A 23065-nucleotide genomic window follows, 5' to 3' on the forward strand; every position below is an offset into this window, starting at 1 on the left:
TTTTCCCCTCCTTTCCGTTAACGCTTCACATTCCAGTCCAGTTGGTGGCGGTAATACAGCATAACTTGACTTGTCAACCGCTATTAAATCGCACAAGAAGAAGAAGAAGACGTTTATTCTCTCTTCCTCTGTTTCTTGCACATAAGCGTGCCGCCCCTTGCAGGACTGGAGACACACTGTGCATGCAAACTGACACCATATGCACAAACAGTACAGTTTTGTATAGACACGTATCTTTACAAACGCCTTCTGTCCTGGGAATTTTTCTGCTTTTGAACCCGAGTCGTACTTGACCGTGCGGTGCAGCGCTGTAAGGTACGGGGTTACAACTTTAAGAGTGGGATGTTCCTCGTAGCAGTGATAAGAATGAGGAAACACCAGTAGCTGTGAATGTAAGCAAAGCTCAAAGCTCACTCGATCCAGTCCGTGTCCGTATTCATCCGTGGACGATGGGAAATCACTCACAGTTCAGCGACACGCCAAGTAAGTACATTCTCGAGTATTAAGACACGTGCAAGGGCAGACTAATTGATGAAGACCTTCTCCGGCAAAATGACAACCAGGCATCCATGCTCGCCTGTATCATATCAGTGTGTTTGTGGCGCACTTGGGTGAATGCAGGGGTGTGCAAGGTGCGGTTTGTCAATCATAAAGTTATTGGCAGATGACCTGGCTGGGACCCATGCATGCTTTGATGCTGCCGTATGTCGAGGAGCGATATTTGGGAATTTGTTAGAAACGTTACATGGTCGTTCGAACAGATGCGTTGACTCCTACATTAGCGTTTCCCCGGAGCTCTCTTCAGTTATAAAGCTCATCATTGCTAAGAAATTGCATTGCTCAGGTTGCTAATTCCTCCGGAGATTTGATTGAGTTCTGTTTCATTTAAGTTCGTTTGTAGGAATAAGAATTGACGTAGGTGAGACCATTATTTACGCATAGTATCACACAAGCAAGTCTAGATGTTGCTTTAGTACAATATTTATATAAAGTTGTTGTTAATATGGAGTGACTTGCATTTGGCCAGTTAGTACATATGTTTTTCCTTTGCCAGTAAAAATATTTCCAAAAGAAGCCAAAACATCTAACTTTTTGCGTCACCAAGCTACACGAACTGAAAAGCTGGACTGGATCAGAGTAACGTTAGGCTATTTGAGTGGAGCGGAGCGATACAGATTACTGACTCAAAACGTTCAGTATCACTATTTCCACTCCATTATTTTCTCCACTATAAAGCTCCCAATCATTGGTTCCAAAGGTATTTTTTATTTTTTAATGCCTTGAGAGGCTGCGTTCACACTACAGACTACTGTCGCTGCATGTTTCCAGTGGCTGGCAGCCAGTTCGTCTACACTCTAAAAATAAATAAAGTAAATAAGTAATAACGTGACAGTATGCATATTTTTTTTTTCTTTTTTCTGAAACCTTCTAATGAAAATATGTTTGACCAACAACTACATTGAGTTAGAAATAATTTGTAATACTCAAAATAACTAAATAAAGTTGCTCCAAGTAATGGTTTTGGGGTCAAATTTACATGATCGTTTTCAGTTCAAATCCACCGCTATAATAGCACATGAACAATGTAACTTATTTAGCATGTATATTTAATGAACAAGATGTTTCTTGCACTGGCATTAGCAAAACCTTTGCCTGTGGCATGTAGTGTTGACCTTAATGTGGTCTACTCTTCAGCACAATGGTAACCACAAAAACTTCAACATTACAGAAACTCTTTCAAATGTCAAACATAACAGCATTAAACGCAGGTCTTTCCCTTCACTAAAAAACACATTAAATAATGCTTAATTCCAACATTTACTCTTCTTCTCTAGTCCTTTGCAAGGCTTGCTGGGATCTAGAAATCCACTAGTACCCAGTATCCAAAGAGTTCCTGCAACTTAATTTGGAAGAAATTCAAGTGATGTAGAATTCTGAGTTTACATTATACACAATATTAAGTTGTAATGATCAATATTATTATGTCAAGATATTATTTAATGTTTTACTGAATATTAATTTGTAATGATCAATATTATTATGTCATACCAATCGATAACCACTTCGCTTCTCTGTCGCCCACAGTAGAGAATTTACCGTACAGGACAGACAATATTAAGTTGTAATGATCAATATTATTATGTCAAGAAAACTCAACATAGAATGTTGGCGACTTTAAAGGTTGAATTAAATGATTAAATTAGTGTTTGTTAATTGGTATTCATCATTTTTTTTGTGCATTTATGGATGTTACTCCTTGTTTTAGACTTCTTTTTAGTTTTCTTTTTTGTATGTTAATTTTTGGAAGAAAATAAAACAAAAAAGAAATGGAATGGAATCAAGAATGGTTGATGTTAAAGAGAAACGAGACACAGTGAGGGCTCTTTCTCATTGCAGCCATTTGCCGCAAAGGCGCAAAATGCTTCGGGCAGGTGCTAAATTTTTCTTTTTTTTTGGTATGATTTGCTTGTTTTGATTCTTTTATTGGTGGGTATTTCTTGGAGACGCACAACAGTTGACCTATCAGTAAGGTGCCCCCCCCCCATAGTTACCGTATTTTCCGGACTATAAGTCGCACTTTTTTTCATAGTTTGGCTGGTCCTGCGACTTATAGTCAGGTGCGACTTATTTATCAAAATATGTTTTTTAATTAGTCATGATGTATTTTTGGACTGATGTGACTTATACTTAGGTGCGACTTATAGTCCGAAAAATACGGTACTGTTGCTCACTCGGACAAACAAACAGAGTTGCTAACTCTCTTACAATGACAGCTGTCAGTGTGAACACCTTGTTCCAAGATGTTTTTGGACACAGAGAAGGACCATCATTCAAGTGGGACTTCAATGTGCCATGGAGGGATATAAAAGATTTAAAAAGTAAATGTAAAAAAATACAGATCACAATGCAAACGGGAGAATCACGCCTCTCATGTTGTAGTCGTCACGATCGCAAAAACAACATCCTGGATCAACACTGTTCACGTAAATGTAAATTAATTAGTGTAAGATTAAATTAATTTACATTTAACCAGTTTAATATGGAGAGGCACTGAAATGAAGACCTTCGTTTATGTGTTTTTGACCTACACTGTGCATGGCATGAGAACAGTTTGATATTTAGCTTTGGATGTTAGCATGGACTCACTAACTTTAACGTTAGCTAGTTTTAGCCTTGAGATTGCCTTGAGCAGATGAAAATGGAAACTTAAAGTTGCGCAAAGCCGACCTCCATACGTCATCTGCCTGGAACTGCTTCCGTGTACAACAGTGAACACAAGCTACATTAAAGTGATTATTACGTTTTGAATAAGAATATTTTTCTTTCAAAAATGCATCGATTCGCTACAGAATTCACCCCCCCGGAGCCATGTGAGACACTTTTTATTTAATGGATGGGTGATGGGTGATTTTTATTTAACTTCTTTTGGACTGATGCATGCAACTCCCGCTGAGTGGCATGAAACGGCTTGAAAGATCAAAGACCATTTTTAATATAACTCCGACTGGATTCGTCTGAAAGAAGAAAGTCATATACACCTAGGATGACTTGAGGGTGAGTAATATATGGGGTAATTTTCATTTTTGGGTGAACTAAACCTTTAATGAGTGTATGCCAACCAGAAATTGAACGGTTTCGTCTTCATTTGGGATTGGAGTTGAATGCTTGGAGATATTTTGCTCTGTTTTGGTTGGATTTAGAAAACGGAATAAAATAAATTCCATCGCCCATCCTCTCAGGATACCTGGAATCAGTGTTACAAGTATCCCAGGCACATTGTTTTTCTATTTTTGTAGCAAACATCAAACTGAGGAGAGCTTTGGATCTTCCAGTGATTCTCTATACTGCTGAAACCTAAAGATGTCTGAGTTCAAGGGGAGGGGCTTACCGATAAGTCAATTGCGATATTAAAGAGGTCTCTCAGATGATAAAACATGAGTCTCTGTTAATGCGCACACAGTATCCTAATGCAGGTGCTGTCAACATTGTTCTAACTTGCATTCTGATTGCTGATCTAAATTGCATAATACTAGAGCCAGGAGTGTGGTATGCAGTGTTTTTCCTTCAGTTTTTTTTTTTATTTTATTTTTTCATTAAGCTGTTTGAATCAAATACAATAGAAACCATATCAGATTTCTCAGCACGGCTATTTAAGACTGGAGCGTGACCAGCAGCAGCTGTTGTCTAAAAGGGTAGCATGCCTGGATTATGATGTTACAGATAAACAACACGGCTAGAAAGAAGCTCTTTGGTGTCTAATTGGAAACTACCAGTCTTTCATTTAAACTATATGTCATTTTGCGGTTTGCTCGGATGTCATCTTGTCTCAAGTACCCTTTTAGTGTTGAGTTCAGCAAGCGGAATGGAAAAGGAGAATTGTTTAGCTGGAATGGCTGCCCACACATTGCACAGATTACTCATGTTTAAACTGGACAACGTCCATTTAGTTAACGCTATCATCTAGGGCATTTTTATGACTGCACTTGTTGTAACCCAAGATAACTGAGATTCTCTTTCATTTGGTTGTTAGGCCTGGTTGCTGAAGTGGGCGGTAACTCTACTACGTAGCTAGAAGTGTTTATTGTTCATGCGTATGTGAGTCACATCAGATCCCTGTCTCGCTAGTTATCCTGTCTGTTCAGAGCTGCTCTGGCGTCGAGCCAGTTCAGCAAGATGATTGGGCATTTCCTACGCACCCAAACTCACTATAGTATCATCTGTGTAGACTTTGTAAAGAGATGGTCATCTCAAGTTATTTTGTTGTGTATAACAAAAAAAAAGGAATTTAAATGGAATTTTTTGTATGTTTTCAACATGTTTAAACAAAGTTCTCCATATGATGTACGATTTTACAGATAAGAGATTGTTGGGTGAAAGAGAGGTGAAGTGTGTGTATTGATTCTGTTTTTTTGCGTTTATGAATTTATAAAGGGAAAGACAGAGAAAACCTGTTCACGGATCCTCAGAAACTGAGGGAATTGTTTTGAGAAGGTAAATGAATTTTGAGTGGGACCAATGAAGACATTTTCAGCCTTTCACTGCTGGTATTCTACTCCAAAACTTCTGAGAGAGAAACAAACAATTTTCCCCAGACACTCCCTACATCTTTGCTAGTTTCAGAAGCTGATGTGATCTTTTGTGACAGGAATCCTGGGAAGAAATTGGATAATATGATGCTAATGTAATGTTGGTAGTAGCCAGAGTGTTTATATATGATTGCCACAGTGTTCTGTGTGTTTTTTTTCCACATGGTTTCATTGTAATTTTGTGGTATGTTATTTAAGAACCCTGGAGAAACATGTAAATTCCTTGGTACATAGAAATGATTTAGTATTGTGGAATATATCAAAGTACCATGCTATTACAGATGTAGTACATAAAGGGTTAAGAATGAAAGATATAGAGTGATGAAATTGATATAGAGTGTAACTGTACAGTGGAAATTTCCAGGCATTACTGCGTCCCCTGAGTCATTCACTGCAGGGTACCATGCTGGTGTCTGTTCTCCGAGGTCATTCTTTCCCTCCACAGCCCTCGCGTCGCTTTCACTCAGTCTTGCCCCTTCTGTCATTCTCTATGTATCTGACTGACCAAACACTTGGCCTGTCTCATTTTGAGCTGTGTAATGCGTTTCTCTATCTGTGCAGACATTAACCACTCTCAGCACTTATTGATTAAGCACTGCACACTCTGCTTTTAGCCCTCTTCTGTGGCTAAAGTTTCAAAGTATATTATAACTCAATGAAGTTATCTAAAGATGTATCAACTAAATTGTCGATTAGTGAGGTCAGCTTGTTCATCTAGGTTCTTTAGCAGTGGCGCATAACATTTACTTGAACATTCCAGTAACTTGACAAACTCAGTTGTCTTCCGTGTTCCTTGTTATCAAATGGATTTTCTATTTTGTAACAACTGTAAAAATGCTGTTCATTTTCTCTGTAGGAGAATTGATTTTTAACAATAAAGACAAACCTGCCGTGAATTACAAGGTTGTTAATTGGTGGTATTTGTTTTTAAGATATAAGCCTGTGTTATTTGAACACTTTTTTTTTTTTTTTATAATTGTTTAACAGTGGAATCCTTAAAGAAAAATGACATTACATACAACTCTGCAAAGAAATCTCCAACAAACAATCAAATCACACAATAAGAACACTTTAGTGCTAACAACTGCATTGTGTAGGCTATATAGTGTGTGTGTTTCTGAATGCATTATCAGCATCTAATTTTTTTATATTTTTTCATTGTTTTTTTTTTTGTGTGTATCATTTTTATTCTTAACCGTTTTAATTAATTTTAAATAAATCATTTAGAATTTTTTACATTCCTTGTTTTTATTTATTTGTGATTTATTTTAATTCTTTTTATTTGTAAAGCACTTTGAATTACCATTGTGTATAAAATGTGCTATATAAATAAACTTTGCCTTGATTAATCTGACAGCTTATTAGCTTAATTTAAAATGAAAAAAGAAACCTGTTGGAAAAGTTTTTTTTGCATACACATGCTTTCAGCTGTTCCTATATATATATATATATATATATATATATATATATATATATATATATATATATATATATATATATATATATATGTGTATGTATGTGTGTGTGTGTGTGTACAGAACGAATTTAGTACAAAAGTTTTAGTGAATCATGATTTATTCGTGAAAATGTTCATACGCAGGTTTCAAATTAGTGTGTATGCGTGTTTAGTGAGTGAGAAGCAATGTTTTTTCAATTACTACTATATATAGTAGGGAAGTATGCAGTTTCGAATGCAGCCAGAGGCGCATGCTACAGCGGGGATGGATTTTTTCATTCTTGCCAGTATTTCATTAGACGAAAATTTGTAATACACTCTCGAGTTCAAGATGAGTCATCAGTCAGTTTTTGGTCAATTTTTCCAGAGGAGAGGAAGTATGTATGTACATTTTATATGTGTATAGCTGATATAAAGTTCATTTGTAAGAAGTATACTGACATAAGTCTAACCGATATAAAAACAAAGCCCTAGAAGTGTTTTAGTCAGGTGTTAATCAGCTAATCAATCTATCAGTTTGTAGCGTATCCAATTTGTATTGATTAATGTCTTCTCTCTTTAGATGACAAGGGTGATGGGACCTCGGCTAATATTGCCTTTGTTCTGGTGCCTTTCTTCTTCCTGCTGGGGCTTCTGGGAGTCCTTATCTGCCACATCCTAAAGAGGAAGGGCTACCGCTGTACAACTGAGGCAGAGGAAGATGAGGAGCTGGAGAAAGAGGAGGAAGAAGAGAAAGATCCAGAAAAAGGTGGTGAGAGTGTTTTGATTGCATATTGTCCATGGTTCTTGAAACGGCTGAAGAATGTCAAACTTCCTCCCAGACGAATGGCTTTCATCATACAATTCCTGTGAATATTTTTTTTTTTTTTTTTTTTTTTTTTTTTTTTTATATAGACATTACCATTTTGGGAAGGAGATTGTGAAATCTTTTGATAAGGATCTTAAAATGACCACCGGAGCTATTTATTTATTTTTTATTAATTGGTTTTCCAGTGTTTGCTGAAGTTTAATGGTTTGTATATGGAAATGGTCTAAAAAATGTGTGGTGTATAAGCAGTGGATTTAAATGAAAATAAAGACTTAAACCACTTTCCTCTTAGCAATCAGTTGAAGGACCACCGAAGGTTAAAAGTGGATGCGTGACCTCATTCCATGGTTTTCAAGTGCTTGTGGGATAGCAGAGTTAAGCTGAGATTTATATCAGCCCACTTGAAAGCAGTTTTGTTTTTCTTGTTTACAGACATTCTTTAGGAAGAGAGGTGAAGAAATGTAGAAAAATCTCTTCTAACATGCTTGTCTTATTTTATCTCATTACAGTTGCTCATCTTCTTGTTATTTTGACACGTCTGTGATTTGTATTTTTGTTTTTACATGATCAGTTTTAGTGTCATCATTTTTAGATTGGAGAACAGACAGAACATTATACTCCTCTGATGAGTCATCATCCTTCCTAACAGCATCTTAGGGAGGTTTTGGGAGTTGGCTCTAGCATATATGACCCTGCCAAAGACGCATCACATATGCTATAGAATAAAGTTACAGTTTTATTACAGAGAAATTCAACTTGACACGCCTTGTGGTTAAGAACTGGGCTGGCCACAGCAGAACAAATTGTATTGTTCTCGGTGTTCGCCTTGTTTGTGCATTACTGTTTGTAACTATTTTTGTCTTTGCGTCGTTTAACACTCTATTTGTTTTTAGGTGTACTGTTGCTATGGTTGTGTCAGGAAACTCTCTCTCTCTTCTTAACATCTTATCGCCCTCATCTAAGCTAAAGAATCTACCATGTAATTTTTAAAAATTCTATTTTTTTGCAAGTCTATATGTTGGTTTGTATGCTTTTCTAGGATTGTTCACGTGGCATTGTCTGAATTCTAGGAAACTTAAGTATGTGTGTGGACTTGTTTAACCTGGCACAACCCTACCTCTCTTTCTGTCACTCTCCTCCTCTTTTCGTTTGTCTTCAAATCTTTGGATCCACCCATATCCCACTCCCTATACATTCCCCTCAATATTCAAATGCATTTATTCATACAAGGCCATTTGCTTGAGCAGTGTTATTTTAGCATCATTCTGTTTTCTTATAATATTTATTACTACTGTGATTAATTGTAGTTTTGGTAATTTAATCTGCTTTTGTCATTTTTCATTTTTAAAACCATTTCTGTATATCTTCATTTCAGTTTTAATTTAAGTAATCTAGTACTTTAGCTTCAGCTTATTTACAATAACAACACTAGGATGAGTCATTTCCTGTATATATAAGTAATCCCTGGTTTATTGTTGGTAAACCTAGACTGTAGGCATTTTGACATTGTGTATGGAAATGATTTATTTGTAGATTAATACATGCAATAAATAAACAAACTAACTAAAGAAAGAAAAAGAAATAAGCAGTCATAAATTGTATATGACTCCAGACCTACAGTTTGATGCCCAGCTGTGAGAGCAATTTCAACACAGGAAGTGTGTACTTTCCAGCAGGGGTCCATGGCTTCAGGAAGGACATGGGTGGTGTGTGTTTTCTGTTAGAGGAACCCTCTGAGCTGAAGATTTACAGAAATTCCTTTCCATCTCCAGATGCCTTTATGAGACCTTTCACTGATGCCAACAGACCAGAGTTATTGTTAGTATTGTAAATGTTAGTGTTTTCTGCTATCATAAGCAAGTCCTTTTAGTACAGCTGTGTCAGCAAATATAGCTTTCACACCACCACCTGTGTATTGAGTGTCATAAAATGACAGACACTAATAACACTGATGACAGTTTGAGACAAAGGCTGTTAAACCTGCACACTTTTCAGGATGTTTTGTGCTTCAGTTCTGCTTTTGTTCTGTTTGTATGACACAACACTAAACAGAGTGGGTTTTTTTGTTTGTTTTTCAAAACGGATGTCACTTTCAATTCCATTTTAACTTAATTATTTTGTTTTTAGAACAAAGGCAAGTTGAGCAATATCCAATAGCACTTCCATTTTTAATACAACTCATCTCTTTCTTTCTCTGTCAGATCTGAACGACACCTTCAGTGAAGGCAATGCTGACACGGTGGGCCAAATTGTTCACTACATCATGAAAAATGAAGGTAAGCTCAATGAATTTGTTGATTAAAGATGAGTTTAGACATCAGATTAAATGCTTATTACTAGGGATGTAACGATTCACATAACTCACGATTCGATTCACGATTTTAATTTCGTGATTTGATTTGATTAACAATTTTTTTTTTTTTTTTTTTACAAAATGAGAATTAAGACAAATGATAAATTAAATGTGCTCTATTATTTGCTTGGACAAAATGCTGCATGTTTCTTTGTGAAACCGAAATATAGCACTTGCATATTATTGCTCTTTTGTTGGTTTTGATTGCTTCTATTGTCATCATTTGTAAGTTGCTTTTTTTGATTGCTTCTGTTGTATTAATTTGTTTGTATTTTATTTGTGTGTAAGTAATAAAACTAAATTAAAATTTTAAATCAAGCCCCAAATCAAATAAATAACACAAATAAAAGAAATCTCTTCATTTAAACAAAATATATGAAAACATGAAACAAGCAGTTTTGAATCTAAATTAGATTGTATAATTTTGAAATTTGAAGCAAAAACAGAATGGTTTGACTTCAGTTTTGTGAAACTATACATAAAAATATCTGCATGAAACAGAAACAGCAGACGAGCTAAACAAGACACAGATTCACTCTCTGGCAGCAGTTGGCGCTTATGGGGCCGTTCACATATCGCGTCTTTTGTGTGCTCAAGTTCGTTATTTCAAATGTAGACGCGCTGCAGGTGCACTCATTTTGGAAGCAATGCAGCCGCAAAGCGCACACGGTGCGGCGTGCTCCTTTTTTCCAGGCTCATCCTCATCGCGCTGCATTGAGATAAAAATATTTTAAACTTTTCAGAATGCTTTGGAGGATTCAGGGGCCGTTCACATATCGCGTTAATTTTTCACGCTGAATTTGCTTAGCAACAACAGACGCCTCCTGAGTGCAAGCGCCCAAACGCTTAGGAAAAAAACAAAGCGGTGCGTCTAGTGTTTTCCGCACGTTTTTAGGCACGACATGTGAACGGCCCCTAAAGCATTTCCTTGGTTTCCGCTGTAAACAAAGCAGCACTGCGCTTATGAACTTAAATATGCATTATACTGAGGCAAGATGAAAAGAAAACGTATCATCTAAACTTTTCTAAAGACAGTAAGTTTCCCTCAGACATACATTCATATAAACTCGTACCCCTAATTGATTCAGATTTGTTTAGCATCACAACCGATTTGAATCTTCACATATTTGAATAGATTTTCAACCAGCTCGCGGTTTATCGTTACATCCCTACGTTATTACAATTAAAGGTCATATGAGCAGTTTGACAGACCCTCCAGGACGTAAGCCTCTCAGAACTGATGGCATGTCTTTGTTGGTTTTTAATTTACTGATGGAAATATGAGGTGAGGTAACCAGTCAGTCACATTGATTGTCATGCAGAATTGATTGTGATGGAGCTCAGCTGACCTCACAGCAGTTGAATCATCATGAGGTCACACCAGACAACATGTTCTCCTATAAGTTACAGACTGTCCCCATGCAGCTGCTTTGAGTGACCACAGAATCTACCTAAAGTGCATCAGTTTCTAGCCTCCTTTCAAAAAGTGTCCCATATTTTCATCTTTAATGCATATGCGGCTGCTTCATCGCTGTCATGTGCACGATAGACAACATTTGTGAGTTTTGGATTGTAAGTACTGTAAATATCACAGTGTGAGAAACTACTGCAAACAATTAAGTGTGTGAGTAAGCTGTCTGAATAACTTAAACTGAATCACAAAATATTTCAGACCTTTTTTGAACCTATTTGAGTGATTAGATCAGTACTAAGTCATCTAGTCACTAGTTCTGATTCTAAACTGCTGATAGATACACAAAACATGATTGCACAGCGGTGTTTCACTGGGGCTTGTGCCTTAGTAAAAAAGGGTCTAACCTACTCTTAGAAATAAACAGTATGTTTGATCAGTTTTGAAAAATTAAAAAACAGAGATGAGTACGAATTTAAGAAATAAATTCTTTAAAAAAAATTCTAGATATTAAGCAAAAATTATGAATTTTTTTGGCACCCATAGGTGCTGTAAAGTCCATCCGTGACATTGCATCTGAACAACTATAAAGTTTACAAGAAGTTCTACACAAAATGGGAAAACTGATCTGAAAATGAAAAATAGAGATCTAAAAAAGCAGAACTAGACTGCGACAATTTTTTGAGAATGTGCGAGTTAAAGTTGATGTGGTCGCATTTGTACGAGTTCATGGTCTGCGCTGCTTTAAAGTGTCTTCTCCATACAGCGCGCGTTGCTGAGCAGGAGTCAGATTTCGGGATCACGTGAAGAGAGAGAGGCGCTGTCGCGAGCGCTTCGGGTGTAGAGACTGGTTTGCAGCGTCGGCATGAGCGCTAAGTTACGCGCAGCGTGCGGCAAAAATGATGCGATTTATTGAGGAGATTATGGAAGAAGGAAAAATTGGTTTTCAAGCCATAGTAAAGTAAAAGACCACTTCTTAAACCAGAGAAGATGAACATGTTGGTATTCGTGTGAGAAGAACGAACAAACAAACTTTTCTTTTTGTTTTGGTTTTGAAAAGCTTGTTATCTTTGCTGTTTACCTCATGTCACGCTATGGAGGCTTTCTTTATTATTATTATTATTATTATTATTATTATTATTATCTGATTTCTCAGTGTTTGCTAAACATTCTGTAGTTTATTAGTTGCATCATCAATTTGTTTTTGATAATAAACGTTATGTAAGCTGTAGCCTACTGTTTTATTGTTGTTGTGCTTCAATGAATCCATCTTTTGTTTTAGTCTTAAAAAGTGAAAGGTGTATAGATATAAGCAAAACAGACTTTTCTACAGAGTTTAGCTCTAACCCTAATCAAACACACCTGACCATGTTAATCAGTGTCTTCAGGATCATTAGAAAGTCACAGGTCTGTGAGTTTGATCAGGGCTGGAGCTAAACTCTGCAGTGCACTGGCCCTCCAGAGCAAGATTTGAGGAACCCTGTTCTAAAATGTGACACCTAGTTCGTGAATTTGAAAGTGAAAGCGCACGATCGCTTATAACACAGCACAAGAGAAATTCCTGTAAAAAAAAAAATTTGAATAACAAATAGCCTAATGATGATGAAAAAGAATGGGTTGAAAGTTGAAAACTTTGGTTTGTCAGCATGCATTGATTAATCCCATGTTGTAGCAAAAAAAAAGTGCTCGTGCAAACAACTGAGAAAGTCGCAAAAGAGTGACCAGTGGGAAGAATGAGAGCCCAGTCCATAGTCAGTCGATGGTGACACCATCTGATCAACAGCATTTTAAACGGTTTCTTCCCCGTAAGTATGACACGAGCTGTAAACAGTAAGTGATACTACTCAGTGGCGTAACGCACACCTGCTGCAATTTTACTACTGTTTCCGTCTCTCCCATTTACATAACTGATTTATCAGTAATGAATGTGGTGAATTATCATTGCATTGATGCATTTCATGTAGGCTAATGGTCAGCACGTTTCAGTTCAAATATTGTCCTAAGACTCGAACTAGTAAAAAAAAAATTTTGACTTTTTTTGACAAAATTTATGACTTTCAGTAAGAAAATGAACAGTTAAAAAAATAGCAGAAAAACAAATTAAAAGATTAACTATATGCTACATTTTGGGAAAAACTTTTTTTCAACTTTTGCAATTAACTTATTTATTCTTTTTATTAATTGACAACCACAAACAAGCAAAAACTCTACCGAATCCTATGTGTTCTCAGAGTCTTTGACTGCAGCTTTAATGTCAATGCATTCTTAATACTTGGAGCTAAATGGGCAGTCTTCTTTTTTCAAACATTGTGCTCCAGAGAAATGTCTTCAATTTCGAGAACGAATAACGATTAATTTCGTCAGTGAACTTCTAAAGCGTTTGCCATTGAAACAGGTCATTTGTCAGAGAAGCGCAGCAGCGGACCAGGGCACAAAACACATAAATATATTTTTATTAGATTATTAGTAAGTGAGGGATTTTTTTAAATCATTAACAGATTGTTCACCTAAAAGAAAATCAGGTGGAAAGCCATTCTCTATTTTGCAAAAGCTTTACAGTTATCTTTTTCTCTTCTTTTTTTGGGGGGGGTTCTACTTTCTTTTTTTTTTTTTCTTTCTTTTTTTATTATTATTATTATTATTATTATTATTATTATTATTATTATTATTTTTGGCAAGGGTTTACAGTGATGAATGATGTCTTGCTTGTATGATCAACCAGCGTTGGTATATGACTAAATTACGATTTACAGTTGGAAAAACAATGTAGTGATCGCGCTGGCGCCTCACTCACACACACCATTTTTGCTACCTTGACATCGCAGCCTGTTAATTATCAAAATTTACATATAAAGAAACGTATTAAAGTAACAATGCTCAATTGAAATAGTCCATTGTTGCATTCAGCGTGACCAGCGCCTCACTGTGTTGTTACAGCCTTTGTGAAGCATGGTGAATGACGTCAGTAATCCACGGTGCATGACTACCAACACATTACTGTTTCAGAAACCGGTGTATTTCTGCATATCTATTGGATGCGTTTAATAAGTTATGTAGGAATCAACTTCTTAAAATGGATAAGATGTTCTTGTGTAAAGGGAAGGAACTGAAAGTTTTGTGAAGTGCTGCCAGTGGTTGCAGAATTCATGTGCCACTGTGTGAAAATATTAACATTTTAAAGTTTGAAACTACCCTGATGCCATTGCACAGTGAAACTAAATGGTGGCCTGAAACTGCCCTCTGTCCACTTCAGCTGTGAGTATGTGCTGCAGTAGCAGCTGCATCAGAAGGCAGTCAGCTGCTTTCATTAGTCAGAAGACTAAACCGTTTGCTAAATGGTTTTGCATCTAAGGCTGCAGACTCTTCTCTGTGCTAAATTAAGTCATTTAATCAACTCTCTTCTTTTTTTTTTTCCACCAGCCAACTCTGATGCCCTCAAGGCCATGGTTCAGGACACTATAGAATCGGAGGGGTAAGACCTCTTTTTTTTTTTTCTTTTGTTTATTTTGTTGTATCTGTGTTTTTTTTTTTTATTTTGGCAAAAAAACACACACACACACAAAACATATAAATTCATTATTCATTTAAATGCACTAATATGTTGGTAATCCAATATGAATTCAGAACAAAAATCTAAGTAGAAGTATTTTCACTAGTGGCCTATTGGGTCCTCACTTAAAAATAAATATATAAATAAATAAAATGAATTCAGAAAATATTATATATATATATATATATATATATATATATATATATATTATTTTTATATATATATATATTTTTTTTTTTTTTATTTTTGTGTGTATATGTGTATATGTGTATATATATATATATATGTATATATATGTATATATATGTATGTGTATATTAATAAGATATTTTCTCACTTTATATAAAGACATTTTTAAAAACACATTAGCATACTTATAAAACAAACATGAATGTTTCAATAGACATGAAAACTCAGTAGGTGTTTTGTGAATCAGTGCCCCATCCCTTACACAAGATGGCGCTGTCACTTCTCAAATAACAGCAGCACAAGAGGGCAGAGTAGCATTGAGGCATAAAGGTGCTTCTGTCTGTCTCATATGACACATCGTGGGGGAAATCACCATGAAGCACAAAAGCATCAATCACTGACACTGCTGCAAGCCAGAATTAGATCAGGAAGACTTTCAAAACCACATATATACAGAGAAGTCCTGGAATATGAGTCTGGGTTGAGCACTGGTCTCGCCTTAAGATATGTATAAATATTATTGTGCTATATGTTATCAGCATCATGACATCAGTTTATAGAAGGTGACAGATAATTATCTGGTACTAAAAATATATGCTGTGACATTAAGATTGAGATCCTTTTTAATCTTTTCAAGGGATCTTCACTTTTTTTGAACTCATTGCTCATAGACTATATATCAGCTATTCTTCACCTTATTCCTTTAACATTTCAAAATACTTGAGTGAATGCTTCATCCTGGTATATTATTCATCTTATGTAATTCACAGTCTTACACATCAGTCACTAGATTAAAAGAATTCTTCAGTCATTTGCTCACTCTTATGTCGTTCCAAACGTGTGTGTTTTTATTTCTGCAGTGGAACAAAAGGAGATAAATGTAATGGATGCTTTCAAGCTTCAACTAGAATTCAAAAGGACCATAAAACTATCTTAAAAGTGGTTTTAAATGTGTATTTTAAAACTGCTGAACTGTTACAGCTGTTAATATAATCTGATAATCTTCACCTCCAGTGAGCTTTTAACTAAAGAAAACTGTTGGGAGCAGATCAAGAGAGAACCTGAATGAATTGTTTTAATTCAACCAATTCACTAAATATTTATTTATTTAAAGGGGTCATGACATGGATTTTTTGTTTGTTTTTTTTTTTTTTATTTTGTTATTTTAGTTTTGGTTTAATTGGTAATGTAATAAAGGTTTTTTGCACAAAAAACAAACAAACAAGTAAATATGTGGAAAAATGATTATTTTCCACCCTAATTCTGACCCTCTCTCTGAAACAAACTGTTTTAAGAGACAGGTCCTTTAAGGCTTGTCAACAAATGTTTCTTTATGAACTCTCCGTGACACTGTGCCTCATTTACAAAACAAAACACTCCGGACTGTCCTCTGACATGATCCGGGATGCCTTTAAACATAAACTATCCACTTGTTCCTTATGCTAGAAACCTTCTGATATCAGTACAAAGACACGAAAGAGCTATTTAAACGCATCAATGCGTTCATTCACTCCATTTGTCCTATTGACGACAGACTCGTGTGTGTGGACTGAATCTGAAAGCGAACACTCATCTGTATACTGTATCCAGTGTAGACCAGATAGTGGGAGTGATTGTAATTTCCATTTGCTTTTGTCGCAGCAGTCTTATTCAGCGTAATCAGGTGTCAAGCTGTTAAACGGCTGAATGCCAGTGGGCGGGGTTTATGTCAATGTGTTGCTCTGCAGGCGGTGTTTATGCAAACGACTGCGCCTGGATGACATCACCTTGCACCTTGGATCCAAAACGAGCCATTTTCTGAGGGATATTAAAATAAGGTTTTTTTTTTTTTGATGATGAGAACATTGTAAGTTCTGAAACTGGCAGGATGTATTGTGCATACAAAGACCTCTTCTGTGTCAAAAGATCAAGGGAAATTTGGTTTCTCATGTCATGACCCCTTTAAACCTTCTTGAGGCTTGAATCATCCATTGTTATTACACGGAAAATCTCAACCAGCATATTCTACAAAATGTCTCACTGTTTTGTACCATGGAATAAAAAGGAAGTCATAGGGGTTTGGCACAACAGGAATGTGAGTTAAACAGTTACAGAATTTTTATTTTGGGGAATTCCTTTAATCCTTCCTTTTCCCCAGATGTCCTCCTCTGACGTTGTGTGTGTGTGGTGTATGTTTTTCAGTTGGTCTGAGCATTCATGTGAATAACAGATTTGGGTTGAACAATGAGGTCACTCTGCTTGACACACTGTATAAGCAGAGCAGAGTGAATTTGATTCCTACTGTCTTTAGCACAAGACTCGGACCAAAATAGAGAAACTGAAAGGAAGAGCAGATTGAAGGGTGATTGGGTATTTTGCATAGGAGATGTTGTGCTGTCCATTCTCTAGACACTGAGTGCACAGGGCATCCACGAAGCTCATGAATGGAGGGGTGGAGTTTGCAGTTTGTCAATGTACATGCTTGCAAAATTTATTTAGTCAGAGTAAGCTATTTATAAAAGATCAAAAGTGGAGAAAGATGCTTTTTGCAGCTAGCAGTGTTGAAAAAGCTACACACTCCAGACTAGCATTCTTTTTGTTCTCTGCCTTTTATCGCTGTATCTGCTTAACGTCAACTCATTCACTGAAAAGAACTGACTCAAAATAATGAATCTTTTGCCAGTTGAGATTTTCATTTCATATTCTAAGCATAGATGTGTAGCATTTTGTGTCACTACACTGTAACTTGGAAAAATAGCTTGCTACTGAAAAAGCTACACTATGTCAAAAGTAGCCTTGCTACTGTCAAGATACTGAAACATTTTGTTCCACTAGTGACGTGTAGTTAACTTAACACTGGCAGCTAGAAGGTGTAGTTATGACATCTACCTGCGGGGGCTAATGAGACCACAGCAAACCTGCAGTACCTTGCTTTGAAGTGACAATAACTTTTTAATTCAATGTTTATACTGTAAATTATCAAAATGACTGATTTCACATTTTGGATCCATTGCAGAACACACTGAATACATTTCTTGTTAAGTGTGTTTGTATGTGTTTCTCTTTCTCCTTTGTTCCTCATAGTCCTTTTGAAGTATCTCTGTCCTGCTCTTTCTCTGCTTCTTAAGTGAGGCACACGCGCATATGCACACAGAGCAGAACAACATCCCGCAGTGTAATGAAGACATAAGAGAAGGATCACTGCATTTCCCTATTTATTTACTTTTGTTGGCAGAGTGGAAGGACAAAATAAATAGAGGGAGAAGGAGAGAGGAGAGGACAGATAAAGCAACAGGGGAGAGAGTTGGTCTGTCTTTTAAAGTAACTGCTCCAATTGTGCTGTATTTTAGCTAAAATATAGTACATGTGAAAGGTGAAGCTTTTTTCAGATATGGAAGCTTTTTTCCCCGTTTTTTTTAGGTGTTCAAGTTCTGATATATTCACTTAAATAGACATATTCACAGAATTAATCAAACGTACTAATTGTGATGCTGCTTACTTAAGTTTTAAAAAAGATGTTCTAAAGATATTTCATGATATTAATACATTCTTCCTAAAGAGGCACAACACAAGGATTAGGTTAAAAGGTTAGTTCACCAAAAAATGAAAATTCTGTCATTAATTACTCACCCTCATCCCGTTCCAAACCCGTAAGACCTTTGTTCATCTTCAGAACACAAATTAAGGTTTTTGATGAAATCCAAGAGCTTTCTGACCCTCCATAGACAGCAATGCAACAACCACGTTCAAGGCCCTGACCATTTCTTGTCTTCCGTGTCAGCCTTCAACGTGTGTTCACGAGAGTACCACGACACGCGTGTGTGATGCTGCTGACGCAGGAGCCAATGTTCTGACGTTCAACCCAGATGCACTGCTCCTTATTTACAAGCAGAGGATGATGCACGCTGTACATAAAAGTCTTTCTAAAAGTGTAAAGATTTATTTTGTTTTTATTTATTTTTTTACCCAGCCTTACTTGTTCGAATCGGAATATTCAGATGATTAACTGAGAGATGGACGTTCTGTGTCAGAACACCAGCACCTGCGTCAGCAGCACAACACGCATGTGTCGTGGTACTCTTGTGAAAGCCTGACATGGAAGAGAAGAAATAGTTTGAATAAAGTCGTTTTTTTTTTTTTTTTTTTTCGCACAAAGTATTCTAGTAGCTTCATAAGATTAAGGTTGAACCACTGATGTCACATGGACTATTTTAATGATGTCCTTACTACTTTTCTGGCTCTTCAACATGGTAGTTGCGTAGCTGTCTATGGAGGGACAGAAAGCTCTTGGATTTCATCAAACATAACTTAATTTTTTTCTGAAGATAAACGAAGGTCTTATGGGTTTGGAACGACATGAGGGTGAGTAATTAATGACAGTATTTTTATTTTTGGGTGAACTAACCCTTTAAGCCTAGTCTATCTGTGTGTCTGAACAATAGCAAAAATACAGTTAATTTGTTTAAATAGTATGTGCAAGTGTGTATTATGCCAAATTAGTATGCTTGGAGTAGGTCAAGTCAAACACATTGTGGGCCACAGAACCCACCGCAGTGTTCTGTATTGTATAAACCAGATTTTGGCATATGTAACTAGGTCATCTGGGTATTTCATGCAGTTTGGCTGATATTTTTCTGTTCAATTACCTACAGTGGCCCTGTGACGCCCACATCTCCGAACACACCCACCAGCCCAGAGAGCCCTGCACTGCCAGGGTTGCCACCCAGCGCAGCCAAACACACCTGCAACCACCTGCACACCATCGGAGGGATCGGAGGACATAAGAACATCTGCAACCGCTGCAACCAGAAAAAATGGCCTCTGATGAGACGCTCATCCAGCAAGAAACTGGACCGACGCAGTCACATAGGAGAAGTCACAGTGTTGTCTGTAGGCAGGTGTGTGTAACTTACATAAACACTTAACATATGATGAATTACATGTGAGGTGTGAGTCAGGATCTAGACGAAAGAGACAAGCCTAGTGGGAAAGAAATGGACCAGATCTGGCTGGTTCAATGAGGTTAGGATGGGGCATTAAATATCAATATTGATATTTCTTGGAAAATAAATCCACAATATTAATGATAATCTTTTGAGTAATTTGAAATATTTCAGCTAGATGAATAGAGGTGTTGCTAAAAAGTCTGGATGTACTTCACTTGATCATGCGTGACCCTCGTGGTGTTTTCAGTGTCTGCTGTTTCACTAAAGGTCTTCAAGACAAACCACTAAAATAAAATAATGGCTTAACTTGAAATTATGACTGGGAAATACCATATAATATGCATATAATAAGGAATATAATACAACCAAGATTTTTCATCCACATTTTAAATGATGCAGTATGCAAGTTGGTGTGCAGCACCATGTGTACAAAAAAATACATTACTTAAAAGGTAACCCCTTATTTTGATAGTCTACATTCTACTAACTTTGTAACTTTGCAAATACTTATCAACTACCAGTCACTAGTGTATTAGCAGACTGTCTGCTTAATATCTGCTTTATTTTGATACACATGATTGTCCCCCAACAGACATTCTACTGACTTTGCAAGTATGTCATCTCATTCTACTAACCTAACCTAACAGTCTACTTATAATCTAATGAGAGTTTTTTAACATGTAGTTGCAAAGTTACTTATACTGTAGTTAGTCCAATGTTAAAAGTGGACAATTAAATAAACCAAATATAAAATGTTTTATTAAAAATGACAAATTAAATTAATTGCTGTTTTCATTTGATTACATTTTAGAAGATTGATGAAAGTATTAAATAAGTTGTATGAATTAATTTCATCAGGTGCTATTTTTGATGATACATATTTATTAAATCACAAAACACAATCAAGAGAAAATATCTCATTTCATGGGGCTATAAGTTAAAAGGTAGATACTATTTGGAGTTGTTTACATTCTTTTCTTGAGGTCTGAAAAAAATATAAAATCCATTTCCTTCCCAATCATTGATGAGAAATGAATGTTGTGATTTATATTAATACTGAATAATATGGATATGTTATGCTCTTGTTACATCTCTTTCTTTCTCTAGATTCCGGGTGACAAAGTGTGACCCCAAATCGGCCCGGGATAGGCGGACGTTATTGATCACTGAGCCCAATGGTAGTGTCCCCCCCTCACCTGCTAAAGCTGACCCCCCTGAACAAAACACAAGCCCAAAGTCACAGGTGAGTGGCTTTAGTGTAAAAAAAAAACACTCATTCCTAATGCAGGTTTAGCAATCAAGTGGTGTTTTTGACCTTGATTTGTATGTGGTTTGTCTTTAGGAGAAAGGAGACAGCGCAAAGTGACATCTGTAGAGTTCCAGCAGCTTCTCAGGTGACATTTTAAAAACTTTTAATCTGGAAGTCGGAATTCCAAATAGGACTTAAGAGAGGGAAGACGCATGACGAGAGATGTGATAATGGAGGAGGAAAAGCGGATGATGGATGCGAAGCCTCCTTTTTGTCATGTGACACGTCAGTTGTAGAAAGGCAGCAGAAGCCATTTTATAAACATTAACCTGTCACCATGCCAACACGTCTTAATCAAACACCCTTGTGTCTTTATCAGTGGTGGATGGCTTCATTTGTGCTTGTTAATGACTATGAACGCATCAATGTTTAATCCAACCTGGCGTCGTGGTCGGAGGTTTTTCGCCATGTGCCTCTTTGGGCTACTTCCAGGAAATGGGAAGTTTTGTTCCAGTTTTTTTCCTTTTTTCTTTTTATTGCAAGCTGTGATAAACACGGAAAACCAGAGCCATGAAATTTCTCACTGGTTACAATCTGGACCAAACGTTTTTCTTAACCTGTTGTCGTCTTAAATGGACTGGGTTTGATCTCTTCACTAAATGCAACTTTTCACCTTTGTGTTTTTAAAGACTTAAATTCTGTTTTGACAACATCTTTCTGTAAACCAGTGAAGTTGCAAGTTTAATCGATTAATTTATCAACCTAGTGCACCTTAACCAACTGGAAGTTTGCTTGGTGATGTTTGGAACAGAGCACTGCGATCAATTCACCAGTCTGTCGAACACTCAGCGTTTGAGAAATGATAAATATTCTCTAGTTTCATGATTCATTATATATTGCATGCATCCACATCAAATCTATAGCTCATATAATATTATAATGTCAGGCGTATATAATAGATAAGACTGTATCATTCACTATATTTAATATTTTTGTTATCTTTGGGAAAAACAATGTATGGTACCTCAAAAAAAAGTAAAAGTGTCCTTGCTTTAGTGCCAAGCATAGGCAAAGAGGACTAAAATATAGGACTTTTAATAATTCAGCGTATTTTAACAAAATAAATATACAGTTGACTTTTTTTTTTTTTTTTTTGATGTATTTTGCCTTTTATTGTCAATTTGCCACTGATTTTGTTTTGCCTTTTTTTTTTTTTTTTTTTTTTGCTCAAACACCATAAAGGTAGACCTCAAGATATCTAGAAGCTTTCTAGTTCATTGCACATGTGTTGGAAAGAATAGCTTAAATAAATGTTGCCCGTAGCCTTCCTGTTCAAATTTTAGTTAAAGGTATTCATACTGAAATATGAACCTTACATCTTAATGTGTACAGAAATGGTCACTTCAAAGTACTGTCATTTATGAAACTGACAAAATTAAAGAAATGTTAAAGATGCATACACAGAAGGATTGGAAGAATTATATAGAGTTGTTTAAAGAATATGAATGAGAATGTACTGTTATATTTTACTGTAAGTTTTGTACCCAGAATTTATACATTAAAAAGATTAAACACACTGGACTTGTTGTTCTGATTCTACTTTACCCACAAGCCACATCATTTCCATTCTGAAGCACAAGACTGATCCGGACACACGATGTACTTGCACATTTGCTACACTGAATGCTCTGAGGTCAGCTTAGCTTAAAGGTAATGGCTTTGAGAAACTTTAACTTCTGTATGTCCTTTCAAAATTCTCAGCATGATAAAATCACAGAGCCTTAATCCATAGTAAGGCATGAGAAGTCCTTGCATCTGTAGTATGTTATTCTAGAGCTGGACTGAGGTTAAAGCTCAGTAAGAGTCTGTTAATAGGTGACTGGTGCAGCACTAATGACCTTCAGGTCTGTAGCTTTTCCAAAACTCAAACGCTGAAGGCCTATCTTTCCCATCTCTCCGTGACTGCTGCCTACTTACCCATGACCTGCTGGAAAGTATGTGACCTTGTGCATTACATAGCCTATATTATTTTTGTGA

At 36.3% G+C, this 23065-nt stretch overlaps 1 protein-coding gene across 2 annotated transcripts; it reads left to right on the forward strand.

Annotated features, from left to right (window-relative positions):
- Positions 1–130: 130 nt before the first annotated feature.
- On the forward strand, positions 131–22604 carry rell1 (RELT like 1). Of its 2 annotated transcripts, none has more exons than XM_042728339.1 (7): positions 131–483; positions 7106–7294; positions 9553–9627; positions 14536–14587; positions 19486–19731; positions 20887–21022; positions 21122–22604. In XM_042728339.1, exons 1-7 carry the CDS (start codon positions 450–452, stop codon positions 21143–21145), a joined length of 756 nt encoding a protein of 251 aa, XP_042584273.1. In that variant the 5' UTR covers positions 131–449; the 3' UTR covers positions 21146–22604. The 2 variants fall into 2 exon arrangements, with proteins under 2 accessions (XP_042584273.1, XP_042584274.1); XM_042728340.1 differs by having other exon boundaries at positions 134–483; positions 7106–7291.
- Positions 22605–23065: the final 461 nt, after the last annotated feature.

Source organism: Cyprinus carpio, chromosome B7 (genome assembly GCF_018340385.1).
Source record: "Cyprinus carpio isolate SPL01 chromosome B7, ASM1834038v1, whole genome shotgun sequence".
NCBI lineage: Eukaryota > Metazoa > Chordata > Actinopteri > Cypriniformes > Cyprinidae > Cyprinus > Cyprinus carpio.